The sequence below is a fragment of the Apiospora aurea genome (assembly GCF_038362705.1).
Source record: "Apiospora aurea strain CBS 24483 chromosome Unknown utg000001l_segment0_segment0, whole genome shotgun sequence".
Taxonomy (NCBI): Eukaryota; Fungi; Ascomycota; class Sordariomycetes; order Amphisphaeriales; family Apiosporaceae; genus Apiospora; species Apiospora aurea.
The window spans coordinates 2,999,963-3,018,281 of NW_027117388.1; the positions used below are offsets into that span (position 1 = coordinate 2,999,963).

Below are 18,319 nucleotides of genomic sequence, written 5' to 3' on the forward strand. Positions count from 1 at the left end.
TTTGATTTATCGCAATTAGGCCAAGTGTCAAGAGATCTAGCAATTGTGCTGACTTGGTCTTGTCGTTCTTCAGCAGCATCATGGCCTCCTTCATCCATTTTAACCCCGAAGCCCGGGACTACACTTACAGTGCACCCAACGGCGCTGAAGGAGGCACCGCCGAGTCCACCGTCCTCGCCTTCCACCGGGCCCTCCCCTCATACAACGAGACAACCCTGCACACGCTGCCCCCCCTCGCCGCATCGCTGGAGCTGTCGCACGTGCTGGTGAAAGACGAGTCGGACCGCTTCGGCCTGCCCGCCTTCAAGATCCTCGGCGCGTCTTGGGCCGTCTACCGCGCCGTGCTGACGGCCCTCGACCAAGTTGGTCCTGACGAGTGGGACGGGATGACAGCCGCCGCCGCCACGACGAGGATGTCCGTCGACGACCTCGGGTCCGCCGCGCGGGACCGTGGCCTCCGCATCGTTACGAGCACCGAGGGCAACTGCGGCCGCGCCGTCGCGCGCATGGCCAAGTACCTCGGCCTGCCCGTCCGCGTCTTCGTGCCCGAGTACATGAGCGAGGCCACGCGGCAGAAGATCCGCGGCGAGGGCGCCGAGGTCCTCGTCGTCAGGGGCAGCTACGAAGATACCATCCCCGTCATCCGCGAGGAGGCTGAGGAGAGGGAAGGGAGCGTGTTGGTGCTTGATGTCGGCCTCGAGGGATATGAGGAGGTGCCCAAGGTATGAATAGTAACGATCATCATGATGGGATGTGGGGGGCTTTCCCTCCTCCCTTTTCTTTCCATAGCGGTCAATTCGCACACCTTCCTAGCGGAGTGAGACCACTGATAATTAGTTGTAGTACTTCGTGGAAGGCTATAGCAGCATGCTTGCCGAGTCCGAGAAACAGGTCCCGCAGCTTACGGGTGGCAAGCCGGCGACGCACGCCATCGTGCCATGCGGCGCGGGCTCCGTAGCTCAGGCGGTGGTACAGCACTACAAGGGGGCCGAACGCCAGAGACAGCACGGGCGCGCGATGGTGATGGCGGTGGAGGCCACCACGGCGGCCTCTCTGAAAGCGTCGCTCGAAGCCGGGGAGCCTACCGACGTGCCGACCGCCGACACTATCATGAATGGCATGAACTGCGGCACCCTGTCCACGCTGGCCTGGCCCATTCTGAGCCAAGGCGCGGACGCGAGCGTCGTCGTGACCGACCTGGAATCGCATTCGGCCGTGGAGGAAATGAAGAGCAGCGGCATCCGGGCTGGGCCCTGTGGCGCGGCTACACTTGCCGCGCTGAGACGGGTGTGTGCAGATACCCGTGCCAGATCTGAGCTCGCTCTGGGGCCCGAGTCTATTGTTGTGCTCCATTGTACTGAAGGGGCTAGAGATTACCCAATCCCTACTTAGTATTGACCACATTGGGGTAGGGACAGTTAAGCCAGCGTCAGGTTTTGATCCGAACCCCTATATCTGAGCAGCTATTGTTGGCACTGGAAATCAATGACACGTGTATGGCATGCAAGTCATTCCCATGGCTTTATTTGATTCTGCCCAAACGCGCATCACTGTGAAATCGCGGAGAAGAATGCATGCCCTCCTAGGAGACCCTTGCCGTGGTCGCCAATTAGAACTGTCTCTCATGCTGGTGTTACACTCGAGTAGCCATGGCGACAGCAACGCAGAGGATCGGGTAGCGGCGTGATTTGCTGAAGATTGCGTGATGTGTCAAGATATGTAGCTGTCATGCGGGACATCAGAGCCGTTTCGGGTGTTTTGCCTTATTGTCCTGTATGGCATGCTGCATGTCAGTCCAATTGGAGACCGACAATCATGGGAAGTCACACCGGGACAGCGCATTCGAGCCTCGAATCCAAGCAATCATTTACGCCACGTTGATGCCTCAGTCCGGTCGTGGGCCTCCTGCATAATACGTCAAGTCTTCGAAATATCCTGCGGTTTATGGGTTCTTGGATGGTTGAGTGGGCGCATGGGCGTTGATTTGGGCATCGGGGATGTCGACTTTTCTTTTTCTTTACTTTTCAAATATGTAAGTCATCACTGAGTAGAAGCAGAAGATGTTATCCAAAAGACACGGTCACTCTTTAATACGTATATGATTCTCTTAAAATGGCTATCCTGGCCCGTGAAGTTGGAACAACATGGCCCCAGCCTTCGAGGCTAACTACACCAACTTTAGCTTTTCGGCAGCCTAGTCTGGTCACCCTGGTCATCACGAGACCGACCTTGACCAGCACAGCCATCATATCACTTGGGAACGATGAGCCGGACTCCGCCACTGTCACTCCACTAGCCGAGACATCAACCAGTGCTGAACCTGCTGCCCCGGCTGGGGGATCAGGCGGCATTTCAACGACGGGTGTCGTAATACTGGGCTTGGTCCTGGGCCTCTCGTGCCTTTCGCTCCTCCTTTGTTTTCTCTGCCGCAGTAGATTCCGTTCCACGGGATCGAGTACATCTTCGGATCCTCCACACCACAAATGCCATGGGCGTCGCGGACCCCGTGGCTTGCAAGGGCCGCAAGGACCGCCTGTAAGCTATCATTCCCTTAATGCTTCTCTTTCGGTTTCAGTGAACTGAATCGATCTGCCGCAGGGGGCAGCAATCCAAGGGCCCCAGGGGATTCAAGGCCCCCAAGGGGCCGCGGGTCCCCAGGGGCCTCAAGGTGAAGTAGGAATGCAAGGGCCTTCAGGTGGTAAGTCATACCTTGTTCTCGCTGTCATAACTGCCATGTATAATATACCTATGTCGACACATCTTAGCACAAGGCGAACCTGGCCAATCTGGTCCCGCCGGCGCCCCTGGTAAGTTTCCCGCGAAGTACCCTATTGAAGTGAAGAATACGCCGGCTCACTACACGCAGGGCAAGCTGGTCCATCGGGACCGCAAGGACACGCTGGCCCTCCTGGTGCAGACGGGCAAGTGGGCCGACCAGGGTGAGTGGATTTTCATATAGCAAGGCGCTCTTGTGGTGCCTGACAAAGAAGCTAATGTGTCCCTTATAGACCTACTGGACCACCAGGAAGAGATGGCAAAGATGGCAGAGATGGAAGAGAAGGTCGCGACGGTCGCCCTGGAGCTGATGGTCGACCAGGGACGCCTGGGTAAGCAATATGACTGCCTCGCTCTCTCTATGTATGTGCCCTCGTTAACCAATCTGTGTGAAGACGTAACGGTGCACCGGGTCCACAAGGGACCCCCGGACCGCTTGGGCCGCCTGGGCCAACCGGACCGCCTGGACCGACTGGACCGACTGGACCACTGGGTCCGGAAGGTCCTGAAGGTCCAGAAGGTATTGAAGGGGCGGATGGACCGACGGGTCCGACGGGTCCGACTGGTCCTACTGGTCCGATTGGCTTACCTGGTCCCCCTGGTGAAAGAGGTCCCTATGGTCGCGGAGAAAGGGGCTATCCCGGACCTAGGTACGTAACTTCATGCCTACTTTCCCTTCGCAGAAGGCAAGAGTGTCTAGCCTGACATGCATTTAGGGGCGACCGAGGTCCAAGGGGGCCTCAGGGTGATCAGGGGCCAAGAGGAGATGAAGGTCCTCGAGGCGATCCTGGTCGATGGCAAGGTTGGGGTGCAATGCGTCCACGCAATGGGGATCACGGCGATGATGATTGATTGATGTTGAGGCCCAATGGCTACCTACTAGCTCAGGTTCGAGAGAGCTTCTGGTACGAGCCGTTATTGGTGTAAGATCAAGATGTATGGTATTTCAACTGTATTTACTCGTGTATTGGACTACTGGGGAACATAAGGGGAACGACGCCAGATGATTGATACACGGAGAAGTATCCGGGCATTAGGACAACCCCATACGAACAGGAATTTCAACTAGAATGCAATCAAGTTGCAAACGTTCCTTTTGGGTCTTTGCCGGTTTTTCAGATCAAAGTTCACCAATTAGGGGCGGGATCACAACAGACTATATCGCTGCATCTACCGGATGAACCTCAAAGACCGGCGTGACCTGCCCCATCACGGCATTCATCGTGTTCTTCCGCTCCACATGATGGAAATGTGACAACTTCCCCCATATGCCAGGGTCGCCGATCCCCAGCTGCTTCAGTATCTCCATGATCGCCACATAGAGTATCTCGATGCTCCCGTCCTCGACCTTCACCGTGAGTCCCAAGGCCTGTCCTTCTGAGCCGCCATCGCCGCTGATGCGCCGCGTCTGTTGCGAAGCGCGGATGCCGACCCCGTAGCACCCGTCAGCGCCCAACTTCCCGATCAAGCCCCCGCCGTACGCCTGCATGAAGGAGGTGCAGAAGCGGCCTTCGCCGTTAACCAAATCGGGGTGGTTCGACATCACGTGGAAGATACGGGCCATCCTGCGAGTCCTCTCCTCTTTATTGGGGACCTTGGCGCCGCTACTGCAACTACCGACCGGAGCGGTTTTTTTCTTCGTCATCTGCTGCCGAGTCGTCAGCCGCCTGAGCGAAGCCAGCAAACGTGCGCGCAAGGTCCCTCAGCGGCATCGCTGGTGCCGGCAGGTTACAGCCGTCGACGCCCCACGCGATACAGTCACCACCACCCGGCCCCAATCCCGCCAAGTCCTCCGTGGCCTGCTTGACCCGGACCTGCATAGGGTGGTCGAGCCTCTCGTAGCCGACGAAGGGCACACCCAGCACAGCAGCGCCGGCCAGCATGCCGACGCGCTTGGCGGAGCGGTTATTACAGATGCCCGTGGGCGTGAAGCCGGACCGGATCCAGGCGCGGTTCACCTCGTCGGAGATGGCCGGGTGCCCGCCGCACCGCAGGTCCGACTCCCGGAGCCCCGGGACGCGCGCGAGCATACTGCGCGAGCGGGCGATGTGGCGGTTCTCGACGATGCCTCCGCGGTCAGTCACGATATAGTCTTCTGTGCGGGCTGATACGGTCATCTCAAGGCTTTCTTTGTTCAAAACAGCTTGTAAAACGGGTCTTCAAGCTCACTAATGGGTCTGATGTACTAGAATGTAGAATCAAAGGGTAGAGGGAATAAAGTGAAGATTGAGGATCCAGAAGGAACTCGGGTATCTAGTTGCCGGGTTTCAAGGCCACAGCGGCGGCCGGTCCCGTTGACTCGGGGTTGGTCAACCAATCCCGAAACCTGGCCAGCTAATTCGACACTATGTCCCTACAGAACAGTGCCGATCCACGCCATGACCTAGGCTCCCTGATATAGCGTCTCTTACTAGAAGAACACCGATTCTTTCCGGTCAGGGTCCGACTCGATATACCCAGTCAGTAGCGATGAAGTCTATCGGTAGAGAATCATCAAATGACTACGTTGAAGTCAGTCAACGATTTTGAAGACAGATGCACTTTCCCTGGACTGCGTTACAATATGGGCACGCCGAGCTATGTAGCTCAGGCACAAGCCTTTAGTTTCTAGACTGACTGAAGACAAACAAGCTCATGCATTCGAAGACGAGGAAGTACATATAGTTCCATGAATATTTCAAAGTCTTCAGATTATATCTTCAGCTTCCACAGTTTCCTTCCCTTGCTGTCGCGCCCAGCATCCGAGACCTCCCCGGCCGCAGCGTCACCCACCCTAACGGTGCGCTCCTCTCCGACCGGAAGCACCACGGTGATGCCGTTCTTGACCCACAGCGGCTCAAAGTCGCCCTGCTTCTTCATGCTCACGCCCACCTGGATCTCGTCAGGCGAAGAGGTGCTGTACTTGATCTCGAAGGTACATAGGTCGCTCTTCTCCACGCGGCTGGCGCCGTCGTCTTCGAACCACTGGTTGGTGAAGGACTGAGTGTTCGCATACGTGCCATCACCGTTAGACGCAGTGGTGGCGGGGGCATCACCCGGTAGATTCGCATCATGAACAACCGGTGACGGGAAGATCTCGACTCCGCGCCAGTCGTCCTTGGCGATGTTCGGGAACTCCGGGTCGTCTCCGGCGACGCAGGTGGTCGGTATCGGCTTGCCCACAGGAATGGCCGAGCCGACGCGGGCGAGAACGGGAATGGACGTATACCATGTAGAATCGATCTCGTGCCACTTCCCGGACTCAAAGTGCTGATAGGGCGCGGAAAGGTTCAGGAAGCCCGGGTCGTTGTCGTTCTTACGAGGCAAGTAGACCCTGGCAGAGCTGACGCCGGGCTCATAGACACCAGCCACAAGCATGGCGTCTCCGAACCAGTACTGAGAGTCGCCCTTGAGCAATTCGTTAGACCACACGGTAGGGTCTGACTCGTAGCCCCAGCCAGTCCATCGCTGTGGGGGAGTTGCGTCCTGATGAGACCTCAACATCTGCGAGTAAGTGTAGGGCACAAGCTCATAGCGCCGTTTCATCGCGGCTCGAATGATCGGGGCAACAGAAGGGTATTGCCAAGGCTCGATGACTTCACCAATTAGGTTGTCGGAGGGATTGGTCTTATAGCAGTTGATGACAAAGCGAGGAGAGTGAATGCCAAGCTGGATCCAACGCACAAGATGCTCAGGGGTTGGCTGGGGTCCTTCAAATCCACCAATGTCATGACCGTAGCACTAATACCCCGTTAGTATGTGAAGCACCGCATAAGGCACGCCATTGAATGTCACGTACCTGTAAAAGAGAGAACCCGGCATTGAGTGCCAGGGCATTCGCTCCCTTCATGCCTTCCCAACTAGTGACATTGTCGCCACTCCAAGAGCTAGCACAGTATTTCATGGTACCAGCGGTTGCGCTTCGTGTCAATACGAAGGGGCGCACGTCAGGCTCGGCTTCGAGAGTGGCATCATGCGAGCTTTTGCCCATCAACTCCGTGTGGAGAGCGCGACCCCAAAGGCCGATGTCGTGACGGATCTCTCCTTTCGGCACGTTAATGGTCTCCAGAGCACACTGCCAGTCATCACTGGGGATGTTGTACTCGTTGTTGTCGTTCCACATCGCGTCAATACCTACGTCCTTGAGAGCCTTGACCCCGTTATACCACCACTCATAGCCAGCCTTGGATGTGAAGTCGATGTGGCTGCCCTCTCCGCTCTCGCCACCGCCGGCACTCCACAGCCTAGCAACTGCTGTTTTGTTCGTGACGGGGTCCTTGAAAAAGCCACCAGCTTTTGATAGTTCGGGATAGCCCGGGTGATTTGCCAAGACGTAAGGCTTGACGTTCGCTAACAACCGTACCCCATGCTCGTGGCATTCCTTGGTGAAAGCTCTGGGATCAGGAAATCTGTGGCGGTTCCAGGTAAAGACGTTTCTTGTTTTAGGCTCGGTTTCTGCCACAGTGTAGCCCGAGCTCATCTGGAACGCAGAACACGGCATGTCGTATTTCTCGCAGTTCTTGATGAACCCCATGATAGCATCACACGCCCGAGGGGTGTCTTCCATGCTGTACTTCATACCTCCTCCAACGTAGCCCATCATGTACCTCGGCATCAACAAAGGGAATCCGGCTAGCTCCGCATAGGTGCGGACGACTTCGGCCACAGTGCTTCCTACAATGAGATATTCTTCAAGTCCTCCATGTGCTTGCCTGTAAACCTTGAAATGGCCCCACATGCCATCGATCTCTGAGCCAACAGACCAGGTCCCTCTGGCATGAGACGTCGAGAACATGCCAATACACCCGGATGGAGTGACATTGATCAGAAGCGGAATGTGTTTATACAGCGGGTCTGTACGGTAAGCATCGTACCCGAATGTGTCTGATGCCGAAACAATGAAGCCACGCCCGCTCAAATCCATGGGAGCGGCCTTCTCACCGAGCCCAACGTGCAGTGTATCTTTCTTGTACACGGAGTAGTGAGCGATCCCCGTCGCGTCCACTGCATATGAGCGGAAGTGGAGGTCCCTGTGGACGGGTTTTTGGACACCGTCCAAGAAGAGTGAGGCGACTGGTGAGTCAGACCAGTCTACTACCGCCTTTGTCATGCCACATCTGATTTCTCGACTGCAACGATCTAGGTCAGTGGTGACCTCGGGAGCAGAGCCACCAAAGTCTGGAGTTACACGTCCGACACTGGGGAAAGGAGGGACAGGATGCTTTGGGGTCGTGAAGGTGGTTCGGAAGACATTGGGGCGGACCGCTTCGAATTGGAAAGTACAAGGATCCGTTGTGCTTCCGTCAGTGGATCGAAGTGAGATGGTTGGCGCTGACTTCGAGACTTTCGTAATATCCGAAGTCTCATTGAGCTCGTAGTGATGAGGAACACGTTCATACTGATGCAACATGGTGCCAGATTTGTGCGTGAGGCCGAGAAAACAGTCCAATTAGTTCAATACAAAGGATACGGCCTGTTTTGGGGCTATTTGAGGAGCAAACACAGAATATTTGAACCACGTTAGGGGGGGGGTGTCAACGATTTTGTAGCCGAAATTACTTTAAGTATCTTATGGACACGGCCGTGGGAAGGAAGAAGTTCGGGAACGTCACCTACAGGGGAGGCAAAGGCACCGGGGGTTCTTGTTAGTCGCGTTAAATCCGGGACCCAAATATCAGCGGGCAAGCTATTGAGTAAGACTTAAATGAGAAGTATAATACGAGATGTGAGGGGCTCGCTCATCGGAGCGCTCACTACGCAAGCTGGCGGCCCAGATATCACAATTGTGGGGACACCGGAGCGTTGACGGAGGCAAATCCCGCGGGATGGCGGCGGATGGTGACCAAGGAGAGGCCCCACGAAGCTCAAACGGAAGCATATCGTGACCAGCTCGCATGATGTGCTGGAAACAGGTCCCCGCCCAACGTTGCAGAGGGTCATGAAGTCAGAACATGTGGGTAAGAGGAGACAAGAGGACCAAGGAGCCACGAGAGACACGTCGAGATGTCGAGACTGATAACCGCTTTTGCCAGAACTTGCAGCATGGTAGGTGGCTGGACAGAGCCGCTCAATGGCTGTCGACCACTTTGGACCGGGGACAGGCAAGTAAGGTTGGGAGCCATGCCAATGGACATTAGCCAATGGCTTGCATGACTCGACCAATGCAGCACCACCAGTGTTCTCCCTTGGAGAGAGCACTCAGCGAGCCACAATGTCTGACTGACCAGGCACGACCAGTCAATGGTTAGGTACGATGCATTGTCCCACTGCCATGCAGGTAGCAGGTCACTGTCCAGTTTCGGGCTTATTGTGTACCGAGATCATGCTCCCTGTCTGCCGATTTCGGTAAGCTGCAAGTAGCTTTGACCTGGCTCTGCAACTCTAGCCCCTACCTAGCCTCCCCTGGGGTCGTGACAGCGCGATTCTGGTTCCACTTTGGCAGCTGACACGTTTGTCGGCGCGGGCTGGGCTAGCTGGGGTGTGTTCTTGATGACCGAACGTAATCGGGCTAAGGGTCCGGCCCGGTTGGCCTTCTTACTGGAACGCATTCGCAAGTGTAGGTAAGCCGTAGCAAAGTAGGGCCACGGGAACCAGATACTTGTCGAGAGACGTCGAGAAAGGTGCAAACAGAAACGAGCCGTGGTTGATCAGTGGGTTTTTCCATTCCACTCTAAAGGCACATGCAGACTGTAGGATCGAAAGGACATCGTGTTCCATCTGGGGAACCTTGGAAAATGGAGAACGTACGGTTTAGTTGCAAGTGTCAGAAACCCACCTGCAACGCAGCAAGAACTAAGATGCAAGATTAGCTGTGCGGGGTTAGGCGGTTAGTGGAATGCGGGGGAGTCTAGAACTGGGATCCCGAAAGGTGGATTTTGAACTTCGGATGGCTTCACCTGATCTAGCCTGTTGCCCGCCAGCCCGCAAGCCAGCCCTGGCTAGGTACTTCTTACTCGAGACCAAGTACAACGCTCACGAGGGCCGAGGCTCTCAGACAAAGAGGTGTCTACGGTCTACCACTAAAGTAGCAAAGCGCCTAAAGCAGCAAGTTGATTGATGTCGGGCGAGTGCCGCTCTGGGGTAGCATCCCATCGGTCCCCGTCCGAAGGATCCATGCCACCAGCTCAGCTGCGTTCCTTAGCGAGCGGCCAGGGGCTCAGGGAGTCAGGGCAACCGGCAGAAACGTCGGCACATTCAGCCTGCCGTTTGGGGGCTCACAGTCGTCCGATCGATTGAACAGACGAAACCCCACGCAGAACACGGGCTTGGTGCTTGGGGGGCGTCGTTCGACGTCACTCTCTTCTCGGTAGATTTTCGGTGATTTTCGCGAAAGCATGCTGATCGTGATACATGCCTTCGTAGCATGAACGTCTATCTTAACGATATATCAGGGGGCGTATGGCCCGGTCACTTTACTGCCCGAGCACGTTTTCCCATGTCCGGCTTTCAAAAACAGCCGCTTGGGCTACACTACCGGCTACGGTGTGCCATACCCTGTTGATACTTAATATCTTAGAAAGTAAGACGTACTTAAGGTATGCGTGTCTACTCTTGGACGCTGAACATTGGCAAACAGTGCGTCGCAGGACCCCGGTAGCAAATAGATGTCCCCGTCACAGGAAGTTAGTCGCCTTCGAGCAGAGCGCGCACTGTCATACCGAAGCAAAAAGCAAAAACATGGGCGGCCGATTGGAAGAAGTTCCTGTGCCTCGCTTGGTATACTTACAGGGCGTGGATACTGACCATGACAAAACAAGCCCGGCCAAGAAGCTTGGAAGCACTAACTAACAGGCCGGGACGGCAGCCACATCACGGGAGATTATAGCTTGAGTCTTGACTGCCATTGAGGTTCATTGTATTAACTGGTGTAGTGGTAAGTCTCTCGGCTAGTGCAAGCTTAGGATACGCCAGTCATGGAAAGATAAAAAAAAGAAGAAAAAATCGCGGTCGGAAACATCGAAGCAATCCGGTCACTAGGTGCGGTGATACAGGAATATGCAATCGTGTGCGGTGCGATGATAATATCATCGGCTCTTTCCTATAAGTGAAGCCAATGAAAGTTGTTTGGACGCTCGTCAGCTGATATCTATCATGCCCCATCTCCCCCTTATGAACAGAACTTCTTCGGCGTGTTACCCCACATCTTCCCCCTAGATTGATCCTGGTGTAGTGGCAAGTAAGACACGGTCCAGGCAAGCATCATTGGCAGATTGGGGCTCTCTCCCCGGGCCCCAGATCCCTAAAGACTGCCACCCAATTCGTTCCGTGGCCTAATCGTGACTCCAGACCTACGCTACTTCATTTTGTCAGGCCTCGGGTCAACCTCCGTGGGGAAGGAGGCTAGCGAGAAGCGAGCCTCCATGCAAGTGGCTTTTGGTGCGATAACTCCGACGTGAGGTCAATGGCCCTGGACTCACCACCCCGATCTTGCATCTACCACAGACAGGCCAGACTGCCAGTAAGATCGTTATCCGAGTGGTGTCGCACCGTCGTAGTCGACCGCCGTGTTTAAAACCACCCTCGGGCCCTCCTCTTCTTGCAACGCCGCAGCAATCCTAATTCTCTTCCCATTCCTCATCTCAGAACAGTCATTATCAGCCTCTTCTATTCACTAGATTGTATAGGTAATCCGCACGACAAAGGTATCTACTATACCTAGGTACTTATAGACAGCGCCATCATGGGCAACGAGGCCGAAGCTCAGGCCGACAAGGCCGTGGTCGACGTGGTCGAGAACATCGCCACGCACCACCGCCGCGACGCCGCCGCCGAGTTCCTGAACAAGGTGCCCGAGGGCCGCATCGAGGTCACCCCCGCGGACAACAAGCGCGTGCTCTGGCGCATCGACAAGGTCATCCTGCCCATCATGCTGACCGTCTACTTCCTCCAAGCGCTCGACAAGGCCACGCTCGCCTACGCCTCCGTCTTCGGCCTGATCGAGGACACGGGCCTCGTCAACGACCAGTACTCCTGGCTCGGGAGCATCGTCTACCTGGCGCAGCTGGTCATGCAGTTCCCCCTGGCCTGGCTGCTCGTCCGCCTGCCCATCGCCAAGTTCACGAGCGGCATGGTCCTGGGCTGGGGCATCACGCTGTCCTGCATGGCGGCCGCGCACAACTTTGGCGGGCTCTTGGCCTCGCGCTTCTTCCTTGGCGCCTTCGAGGCCAGCATCGCGCCGAGCTTCATTGCCATCACGCAGATGTGGTGGAGGAGGCATGAGCAGACGACGCGGACGAGCTATTGGTACGCCATGAATGGCATTACCAACATGGTAAGTCCCCAGCAATATTGATGAGTTCTTTCTCAATCAGAAACTAATAAAAGAGTGCAGTTCGGGAGTCTATTGACTTATGGCCTTGGTCACATCAAATCCCCGTTGTTGAAAGAGTATCAGGTCAGTGGCTGAATCCCTTTCGCGCTACAATATCCATGCACTGACCGATATGTACCTATTTGTAGATCATCTTTATCTTCTTCGGTGTAATCACCGTTGCCTTTTCCTTTGTCATGTTCTTCTACATGCCCGACTCCCCCGTCGAGGCGAAATTCCTCAACGACCACGACAAGGCCATCGCGCTGGAGCGCCTGCGGGCGAACCAGATGGGCGTCATCTCCCGCGAGTGGCGCCAGGACCATCTCCGGGAGGCTCTGCTCGACCGCAAGATCTGGTTCTGGTTCTCTCTGATCTTCGCCATCTCCATTCCCTCGGGCGGCATCTCGACGTTCGGACCGCTCATCATCAAGACCTTTGGCTTTGGCGAATTCGAGACCATCCTATTCAATATCCCCTTCGGCGCGGTGCAACTGGTCGCCACTCTTGGTGGAGCCTACCTGGCCCAGAAGCTGAAGAAAAAGGGCCCTGTCATTGCATTGCTCTGTATCCCCCCTGTCGCTGGGTGCGTGATGCTGCTACTGATACCCCACGAGGCCTCCAGGCAGGCGCCGCTTCTGGTTGGATACTACTTAATATCGGTCTATCCCGGCATCAGTAAGCCACAACTCTAAACCCTCCCATCGCTCACAATATAAGATAGATAGAGCTGACAATTCTTACGAATAGCCCCCCTGATCTACTCATGGTCCGCACAGAACACGGCGGGTGACACGAAGCGCAAGGTCACGAGCGCCGTGATCTTCATCGGTCAATCCGTCGGCAACATGGTCGGGCCCCAGCTCTACAAGCCGTCGGAAGCCCCTGCCTACAGCCGCGGCTTGACCTCCAACTTGGTCCTCTACATCGCCATCGTCGTCCTCTGCGGGCTGACGACGCTCTACCTGATCGCGCTCAACAAGAACCACGCCAAGATGCGAGTGGCTGTGGGCAAGAGCGCCGTGATTCTCGATACCAGTCTGGACTCGGCCAAGGAGGCTGAGAGAAGGCAAGCGGCCGCCGCCGCAGCTGCTGGCGACGACGTAAACGGTAGTGCGGTGGAGAACAACGATGGGGACAAGGCTTTCGAGAATGTGACGGATCTCGAGAATGAGGATTTCGTCTATTGTTATTAGCCCTGCCTACATTCTAAAGGAGGCGTTGCCGGTTGGAATGCACTTGTGGTTTTGAAGCGCGCTAGGTTGGGAAGCAGGTGAAGAATCCCCCATAGTTACTTTTGGGTAAAATAACGAATGAATGACAAATACACACCTATATAACTTACACTCACTCGAATTCCGGCGGCTCGTATGAAGATGATTGTGGTATTTAAACATCATATAATCTTACAAATCATACAATGGTTATTACATAGAAAAAGTTCCTGAATGAACGACATCTGATCCAGCCCCAACGCCCCTTAACCCTTTGCTGACCCCTTTACCCCAATCCCCTAGATATCCATATCCTCCTCCAAGAGTCCCAATCCACTATCGTATCTCCGCCTCTTCCTGTCCTGTCCCGACCTCGCCAACCCGCCCGATAGGAAAGCCCCAGGCCGAATCTGCTGCCGCTCAGCGCCAGGGGTCGAGACAGCCTTCCCCCTCGAGCTCCGCCGGAGGGGTTTCTTGGGCGTCGTCTCCGCCAGCACACGCTCGAGCTCCGCCTGCACGCGCTCAACGGCCTCGCGGGCCGCGCGCTTCTCGGACTCGAGCCCGCGGGCGAGCGTCGCATTCTCGACCGCGCAGCTGCCGGATCGTCTCGTGCGCGCCGCGGAGGGCCTCGTTGATGCCGTCGATCTCGCCGCGGAGCTCGGCGACGCGGGCGTCGCGCAGCGCGAGCCCCTGGCCGTGGGCGCGGTTCAGCTCGGCCGTCTCGGCGGCCCGGCGCGCCTGGACGTCGGCGAGCTGGGTGCGCAGCGCGGCCGTCTGGGACGCGACGGCGGCGAGGCGGATCTCGAGCTCGCGCACCGCCGCGCCGTGCCGGCCCGCCGTCTCCGCCTTTTGCTGCTGGAACTGCTGCTCCATGTCGTCCAGGGCCGCGGTGCGGGCCTCGTCGGCGTCGGCCTCCATGCGCTGCACCAGCGCCTCCAGCTCGCCCACGTCGCGCCGGTAGTCGTCGATGGCGCTGCGCAGGCGGTCGACGCTGACGTCGAGCTCCTCGATGCGGGCGTCCTTCTCGCGGAGCTGAGCGGCGCCCTGGGCTAGGTCGCGGCGGAGGTTGTCCATGGCGCCGACGCGGGCGCCCAGCTGCTGCCGCAGCGACAGCTCGAGCTCGTGGTACTCGTCGATGGCGTCCTCGTGCTCGCGCGTCTTGCGGGCGAGGTCGCGCAGCTTCGTCAGCACGAGGTCGAGCACCTCGGCCCCGCGCGACGACAGCGGCAGCGTGATCTCGCCGGGCGTCAGGTACTCGAGCTCGAGCCGCGCGGACCGGAAGGCCGACGCTAGTGAGGCCACGATCTCACCGGCGTCGCCGCCGCGGAAGCCCAGCGCGCCGAGGGAGGCGTTGAGGTCTTGCAGCACCGCGGTACGGTCCGCTAGGCTCTGCAATACGCCATCTAGGTGTGCTTCTAGATCGGGCTGGTGTTCCGAGTCCGGCGCAGTCTGGGCCACGACTAGCTTTCCAGAAATACGGGATTTGAGTGTTTCGTGGCTCTCGAGAGCGTCGGTAAGCTTAGTGAGCTCGAGACGCAAAGAGCCTAGCTCGGCTTCCAAAGCTTCTTTCTCTGGGTCTGGTAAGCATGCCTGAACACTGACATGCGATGTGGTAGGTACTGGCGATTTTCCTCTCATGGAGCAGGGGCTCGTAGGTATGGTAGGGCTTGTGCAAGGGGGAGATGGGAAAGAGGCCCTGGCGCGCGACGGCGTGCTGCACAATAGCTCTCCCATAGTCGTGTCGCCAAACCCATCCCTGTCGTCTCCCATGTAGCTGTCCGAGATGGGATCCCGAGCAGCCATTGTCCAGTCGTACTGAGTTTGGTCTGCAAGGGTGTTCGAACGGTTACCCAGCTCGCCTCGGAGTTCCTGGACCTGCTGCTCCAGTTGATGGATGCGGCTCGGGTCCTGGAGGAAGGTGACATCTCTCAGCCGCTCTATCTCGTCGTCTTTCTCGGCCAGTTCGGACCGGAGACGTTCGAGTTCTGCCTTGTCCTGCGACACACGCTGTCTCTTTTCTGACTGGATCACATTCATCTCCTCGGAAAGGCCATGGCGTCTTATGCGCCTCTTGACGCGGTCGTCCAGGACTTGTCGCAGAGATACAAAGCGGATCTCGTTGCTTGCAGGTGTGTTGGCGAGCTCGTCCACGTCGTCCTCGTGGTTGTGGGTTTTTGTGGGTGTTGAGCAGCGTCTCCTCTTAGATGGAGTTGTGGCAACACCCAGAGAAGAACGGCGGACCATGGGGGGTCAGCCCGGTTGAGCCAGAGGTAGTATAGTCATCGTTGTCATGACTGGAGATATCTGGCCCTGGATCCGAGAACCTGACTCTTTTCTTGGTCTTGGTTCTGCTGGGGGTCTTGGCAGAGTGAGGCTGGTGATTTCCATAAGTCGGGGCTACTGTGGTGTTGCTGTCCCTCCCGCTACGACTTCGCCGCGGGGTTCGTCGCAGGGCGATTGGCAGATCCAAGCTCCCTTCCATGTTGTGTCGGGGGCGAGGGGTGTTTCTGCTGTGTGTAAGTACAGTACGGATAGGGAACGACAGTGGGTTTAGTTGAACAAGGCCATGCGCGCGCATGCATGTGTGATTCGACAACTGGATCCTTATAGTTTTCCCGGCTCGTGGTATATACCCCACTGAAGCTCGAGCGCCCTCGCGTCCTCTCCGCGAGCATTGACAGTCGAGGTAAACAACCCACCCGCGTGCCTGTCGCTGGCGAGTGAACGTGGATCCTGTGATTGTGATGCCGTTTATTTACTTATTTCCCTTTGCGGCCTAGCGTTGGCGGGGTGCGGGATGCATCGATCCTTCCCGGCCAATCACACGGTCACACCCTCGATCCGAGGATCCCTGGAAATGTCTCCCACTACTTTGCATATTGACACTGCCGACTAAATAACTGGGGTACCTACCTACACACCCACTACACACGTCTTGCTGCCTGCCTGTCTAACCTATACTCTCCGTCAACCTAGTCTCGCCAGTTGTCATAACGACTGGCACGAGTGTCGCAGTCGCGGTCACGCTTGCGATCGCAGTCGGACTCGCTCGCAGTCGAGCGCGAGACCCCTCGTGACGCGATCAGTGGAGACTAGACACAAAATCGCGGTCTTGCGCTCCGCCAAATACAATATTGATCGATTGACTCAACTATCTCGTCTATCATACTTACGAGGGGAAAACTAAGCAGAGAAAACATGTAGGCACTTGCAAACGCGAAACATTGATGGAATCGCTCTATCCTGGGGACCTGCCGTTAATCAACCGATCCCAATATCCACTCACCAACGCCCTAGCCTCTTCAAGAGAGCAGGTGCCATTCACCCACCATATCCGGACACCTTGAACCAAAAACTGCAGCGTCACATTGGCAAACGAGATGATGGAATTCAACACGAGATCTATCAGGCCCCCCTCGGGCTTTAGGACTTCTCTCCATGATCTGGCCCATTCTCTGGCTGGCCAAAGACGGACTGAGTTGGAAGGCGCCCCGGCCCTCCCTTGTTACATAGAATCCGAGTCCTCCTATGCCAGCTCGTTCGAGCACCTCGCGAAGCCGTGGGATAAGCGTGAGCACACGGCTCAATGGCAGTGATGGGAAGTCATCGGGAATGATGTTGAGGCCCACCTGTTCGCCGCCCTGGTTCACACCACCACCGCCATACTCTTGGGTTGGTGCAACGGATGCGACAGGCAAGGATGGGCTTGTCCTGGGCGAGGACGGGCTGTCGTCGTTGTAGGTTGCAAGGAGAGTGTTGAGCCATCCCTGCACTTTCTGTCGTGATTCGCTTCTGTAACGAATCCAAAAGTCGTCCTGGACGTCGCGAGTGATAATTCGCCCATCGAAGATGCCGCGGTCTATCAAGTCTTCGAACCGGGGGTGCTCCTCCGTAACAGCGTGGATAGGCATACCCACGAAATCATGCGGTAGGAGGTACCCAAAGGCAGACTTCGAGGTTGGCTCAAATAGCTGATCGCCACTGGCGGCCGCTTCTATCCAGAGCTCGAAAAGAGCTGGGCATCTCTGAAGAACTTCCACGAGTGGCTTAAAATGCCAGTTAAGCGGCAGTAGGCTTTCTGTCTTGACGACCGGCATATCATCGCGCCATTGCTGCAGTTCGACAATGTAGCCAGGAAGGAGTCGCTCCGCCTCCGCATCCTCCTCTGCCTTCGCCTGTGCGTCCGCCAGCGAGAAGGAGGCGGCGTTGTCGTCGACTTTATTCCTCTTCGCGTCAGAGAGGCCAGTGTCGTCACCCGCCAACTTCCTCTTCTTCTCTTTCAATGCCGATCCGGAGGTCGGCGAGGGAGCCTCTTCCAGTGACAACGAGCCGAGCTGATTGGCAGCGACTATGTAGGGGTTCATCTTGAAGAGCATCAGCTGGGAAGAACCGAGCAAAAAGTGCAGCTCTTTCTAGTGATTGAGCTGCAGAAAGCCCGGTCTCTTATGCCAAAGTCCAAACTCTTGGTTTCTCCGGCCAATTGCTGTGTTCAATCACCCAAACGGATAGCCAGTGCATATTCATCCACACTTGATGTGTTTCGCCAAGGCAGTCAGTCTCTGGGTTTCGACAAAGAAAAGGGTCTCTGGTGATGATTGATAGATCTATTGGGTGGTCACTGTCACAGAAGACCTTGCTCTTCGATGCGGGCATCGTCACCCATCAATGTGTATACGTATTTTGACTGAGACCTTGGGACTAGGGGTCTAACCCATGTATATCCTATATATTTTTGCCTCAAACAGATGTGTTGCAGTAACATATCCTTTATAGGGGTGAATGTAGCCCACAAGAGCAACAAAGCCATTGTCTTTTCACTGCGGTTGCTTTCCCCCTGTGGCTTGAAAGAAGGCAACGATACTGTCTCCTCAAGGGCACTCTTTGTCGCGAGCTGGTAACAACCTCTGTTAGTATCACTCGTCCTGAGAAAGTCAACCTCACGCTGAGCAGTGCCCAATCCACGATGCTGGGCAGTGAGTGGGTATATATTCTTCTAATCTAGATATCACTGCATACATGGGTGATTCGTTAATCGTCAAAA

At 56.3% G+C, this 18,319-nt stretch overlaps 7 protein-coding genes across 7 annotated transcripts; 3 read left to right on the forward strand and 4 right to left on the reverse strand.

Annotated features, from left to right (window-relative positions):
* Positions 1-80: 80 nt before the first annotated feature.
* PG986_000945 (uncharacterized protein) lies at positions 81-1,392 on the forward strand (the record flags this gene model as incomplete). Its single annotated transcript, XM_066837167.1, has 2 exons — positions 81-722; positions 844-1,392. The coding sequence occupies 2 exons, from the start codon at positions 81-83 to the stop codon at positions 1,390-1,392; spliced, it is 1,191 nt and encodes a 396-aa protein (XP_066706060.1).
* Positions 1,393-2,488: 1,096 nt separating this feature from the next.
* On the forward strand, positions 2,489-3,631 carry PG986_000946 (uncharacterized protein; the record flags this gene model as incomplete). The annotated part of the gene is given in 7 exon segments (XM_066837168.1): positions 2,489-2,535; positions 2,599-2,668; positions 2,766-2,807; positions 2,825-2,939; positions 3,009-3,107; positions 3,171-3,425; positions 3,492-3,631. 7 exon segments carry the CDS (start codon positions 2,489-2,491, stop codon positions 3,629-3,631), a joined length of 768 nt encoding a protein of 255 aa, XP_066706061.1.
* A 300-nt stretch (positions 3,632-3,931) lies between these two features.
* Positions 3,932-4,892, reverse strand: PG986_000947 (uncharacterized protein; the record flags this gene model as incomplete). Its single annotated transcript, XM_066837169.1, has 2 exons — positions 3,932-4,388; positions 4,462-4,892. 2 exons carry the CDS (start codon positions 4,890-4,892, stop codon positions 3,932-3,934), a joined length of 888 nt encoding a protein of 295 aa, XP_066706062.1.
* A 574-nt stretch (positions 4,893-5,466) lies between these two features.
* Positions 5,467-8,164, reverse strand: PG986_000948 (Neutral alpha-glucosidase C; the record flags this gene model as incomplete). The annotated part of the gene is made up of 2 exons (XM_066837170.1): positions 5,467-6,495; positions 6,554-8,164. The coding sequence occupies 2 exons, from the start codon at positions 8,162-8,164 to the stop codon at positions 5,467-5,469; spliced, it is 2,640 nt and encodes an 879-aa protein (XP_066706063.1).
* A 4,895-nt stretch (positions 8,165-13,059) lies between these two features.
* Positions 13,060-13,260, forward strand: PG986_000949 (uncharacterized protein; the record flags this gene model as incomplete). Its single annotated transcript, XM_066837171.1, has 1 exon — positions 13,060-13,260. The coding sequence occupies one exon, from the start codon at positions 13,060-13,062 to the stop codon at positions 13,258-13,260; it is 201 nt and encodes a 66-aa protein (XP_066706064.1).
* A 540-nt stretch (positions 13,261-13,800) lies between these two features.
* PG986_000950 (glycolipid 2-alpha-mannosyltransferase) lies at positions 13,801-15,522 on the reverse strand (the record flags this gene model as incomplete). The annotated part of the gene is made up of 1 exon (XM_066837172.1): positions 13,801-15,522. One exon carries the CDS (start codon positions 15,520-15,522, stop codon positions 13,801-13,803), a length of 1,722 nt encoding a protein of 573 aa, XP_066706065.1.
* A 777-nt stretch (positions 15,523-16,299) lies between these two features.
* Positions 16,300-17,642, reverse strand: PG986_000951 (uncharacterized protein; the record flags this gene model as incomplete). The annotated part of the gene is made up of 2 exons (XM_066837173.1): positions 16,300-16,370; positions 16,754-17,642. The coding sequence occupies 2 exons, from the start codon at positions 17,640-17,642 to the stop codon at positions 16,300-16,302; spliced, it is 960 nt and encodes a 319-aa protein (XP_066706066.1).
* Between the last annotated feature and the right edge of the window lie 677 nt (positions 17,643-18,319).